The sequence below is a fragment of the Propithecus coquereli genome, unplaced genomic scaffold (genome assembly GCF_000956105.1).
Source record: "Propithecus coquereli isolate 6110/MARCELLA unplaced genomic scaffold, Pcoq_1.0 Scaffold146, whole genome shotgun sequence".
NCBI lineage: Eukaryota > Metazoa > Chordata > Mammalia > Primates > Indriidae > Propithecus > Propithecus coquereli.
Window position 1 is genome coordinate 2,372,105 of NW_012138969.1, and position 2,623 is coordinate 2,374,727.

Consider the following 2,623-nt stretch of genomic DNA (forward strand, 5'->3'; position numbering starts at 1 on the left):
TTTTTAAAAATCTAATAAATGTTTATTTGGGGGAAAAGTTGCAATATGAGAAAATGCCAGCATTGATTTTTATACCCTAGGATATATCTCCAGGATAAGAATTTTTGGTATGACCAGAGATTACTTTCAAAATTAAAAAAACCTAGTTAACAAAAATCAATACTCAACAAGCCCAACAAAAAAATACCCTATCTCATTTCCTTCCTCATGCAGGAAACCTCAGAATATGTAAGAACTTGGATGAGGATTCCCATGATTCAAAAACAATTGTTTGGCTGACAGTTTTCTTCCTCCCAATATCGAGTTAATTCAATGATATTTTTTTAAAGACCAAGTTTAATTACAAGTAAAACAAAAATAAGGAGGAAAAACATAAAGATTAATTAGCAATATATAAATTACAATGTCCACTGCTGTACTATAAGCAACAGGTGCCTTCACAGCATGGATCGAGGATGATATTTATGTGCATATCCACATAGCAGCCAATACTCGGTAACTGTTAATAGTTATCATCATCATCATCATCATCACCACCGTTCATCAGCTGCTTCCCATGGGTCTAGGACTGAACTCCACACTTCACACATATTAGCACATTTAATCCCCACAATAGCCCAGCGAGATTCCTGGTTAATTGATCATTTACTGGAATTACACAAAATTATGAAAATATGGAGACATTTAGGGTGGAAAACAGTAAATGAAATCTAAAAACAACTGAATCTAGATTTATGGTAGCTCCTTTTAACTCTTTTATAGGTTTTTTTCCCCCAGAAACAGAGCGTAAGTGGCTCCTGAATAATCTTCGTGCCATTTGTTCCAGAAGCCCTTCCTTCCGGTTAATCCTTCCCCAGGCATCGCTCTCAGCAGACCCGGCGCAGGTGGTTCGGAACCCTGTGCCTTCGCTCAGCACACAGCTTTACGTTTCTATCAATTCGCAAACTCCTTCAGATTCTTACCTGTCCAGCAGCAGTTCCAGCACTTCTTTCGTGGAGGCAAAGCCTCTGTACGTTGACAGGAAGATGCTGATATAGGTAAAGTCATTGTCCCCAAAAGCCGTCAGCAGGTTCTCCACAAGCTTCTCCAAGGTGCCAGCTTTTATGGTCCTGATCTTACAGGTCTCATACTGACTGACTGTATGTCCTGGAGGCAGCTGGTCCCCTTCAACCTATGCAATAAATTAATGATTACCATCAGGAGAAATGACTCCCTAAAGTAGAACTGGAAACACTGAAATAGTTGAAGGCCATAGGCTGTCATGTTCCCCATCTCTCTTATTTAACTTTGGTACAAGCCATGTAAGGCAACGCTCTCTCCTGTGAGTTCAGTGTGGTGGTGGTGCTGGTGGTGGGTGCATGGATGTGCGTTCCCTTCCTCCCTAGAAGCAGAGGTATTACTTCACAGTGGCACATTTTTATCAAGGATGTTTTCTACGATCCAGGATCAAGTTTAGCAAATGTTGTCAAGCTTTCCCTTTGTACTGTCCGAGGCAAGTTTTCAAACTCATTCTTAAAGACAGCTCCAACAGTGGGGTGCTGGAGCCAACTCATACTGGCTTTGGAAAAACGATTGTTAAGTTTTTAAGATGTATGTGAGCCAGTTGACACCATGTTGATAGCTTGAAAAAAAATCAGCCATGGTAGGAGTATGTTCTCCATGGAAACCTGTGGAGATCTGACCATGGCCTGACATTCTTCAAGGCTACAGGAGGCAGTGTGCATTCTGATTCAATATCACCAGCAGTCAACAGAGTTGACTGGAGAAATGGTGGTACCAAGCAGCACTGGGTTAAGCTCTGGGTAGTGATGAGAAGGGTGGGTGGGTGTATGACCCGGCCTTCTGGAAACTTGCAAAGTATAAGAGAAGACATTTACTCATGATGAGAGGTAGCTATCACATGAGAATGAACTATAAATAATATTGGTAGGTATAACTGTCATTTGGTAGATATAAACCATAATACATAAAAATCAGTTGGTAATAAAATCTGTAAAGCTTAAAAATTGAGTATGAGGGAAGAGAATTAAATTGAAGAAAAATACTGGTGTGCCTTACATTCTGCAGTAAATCTGTGCCTAACCAATTATATAGAGATGCTTTTCAAAGCCTAACTTGTCCTTCGTAGGCACTAGAGAAACTTACTGCTAAGCCTTTTATATATGTTAATTCACTTAATGAGTAAAAAAATCTCCAACGTACATAGGTAAGTAAAAAATGAAAAATACAGAACAGACCGTGTACTGTGATTCTGTTTGTTTATATATAAGTATACATGCCATGTGGTAGGTATATTACTATATAAACAAATATCATAGAATATATAGTACATAAGAATGAGAGAGAGAGAGAATGTGTGTGTGTGTATACATACACACATTTATATACACCCGAAAAATTTGGGAAGAATGCAAAAGGAATGGTTTATAGTGATTACCTAGGAAGAATGGGATACGAACTTGGAGAAAAAGAAATTTTTTACTTTTTATTTTTATAGTTTTCTGGATTGATGGAAATTTTCACCATAAACATAGATTACTTCTATTTTAAAATGTTAATATGTGTTATTTGCCTCATTAGATTATGGTATCTTTAATTTTCTTCTTTCTACTAATACATATTT

The 2,623-nt window shown here is 37.9% G+C and overlaps 1 protein-coding gene across 1 annotated transcript in view; it reads right to left on the reverse strand.

Moving 5' to 3' along the window:
• Positions 1-2,623, reverse strand: part of RGL1 (ral guanine nucleotide dissociation stimulator-like 1) — a 138,779-nt gene that overhangs the window by 88,502 nt on the left and 47,654 nt on the right. The window contains exon 3 of the mRNA XM_012639986.1: positions 963-1,171. Coding sequence (XP_012495440.1) covers positions 963-1,171 — 209 coding nt within the window. The remainder of the gene's footprint in view (positions 1-962; positions 1,172-2,623) is intronic.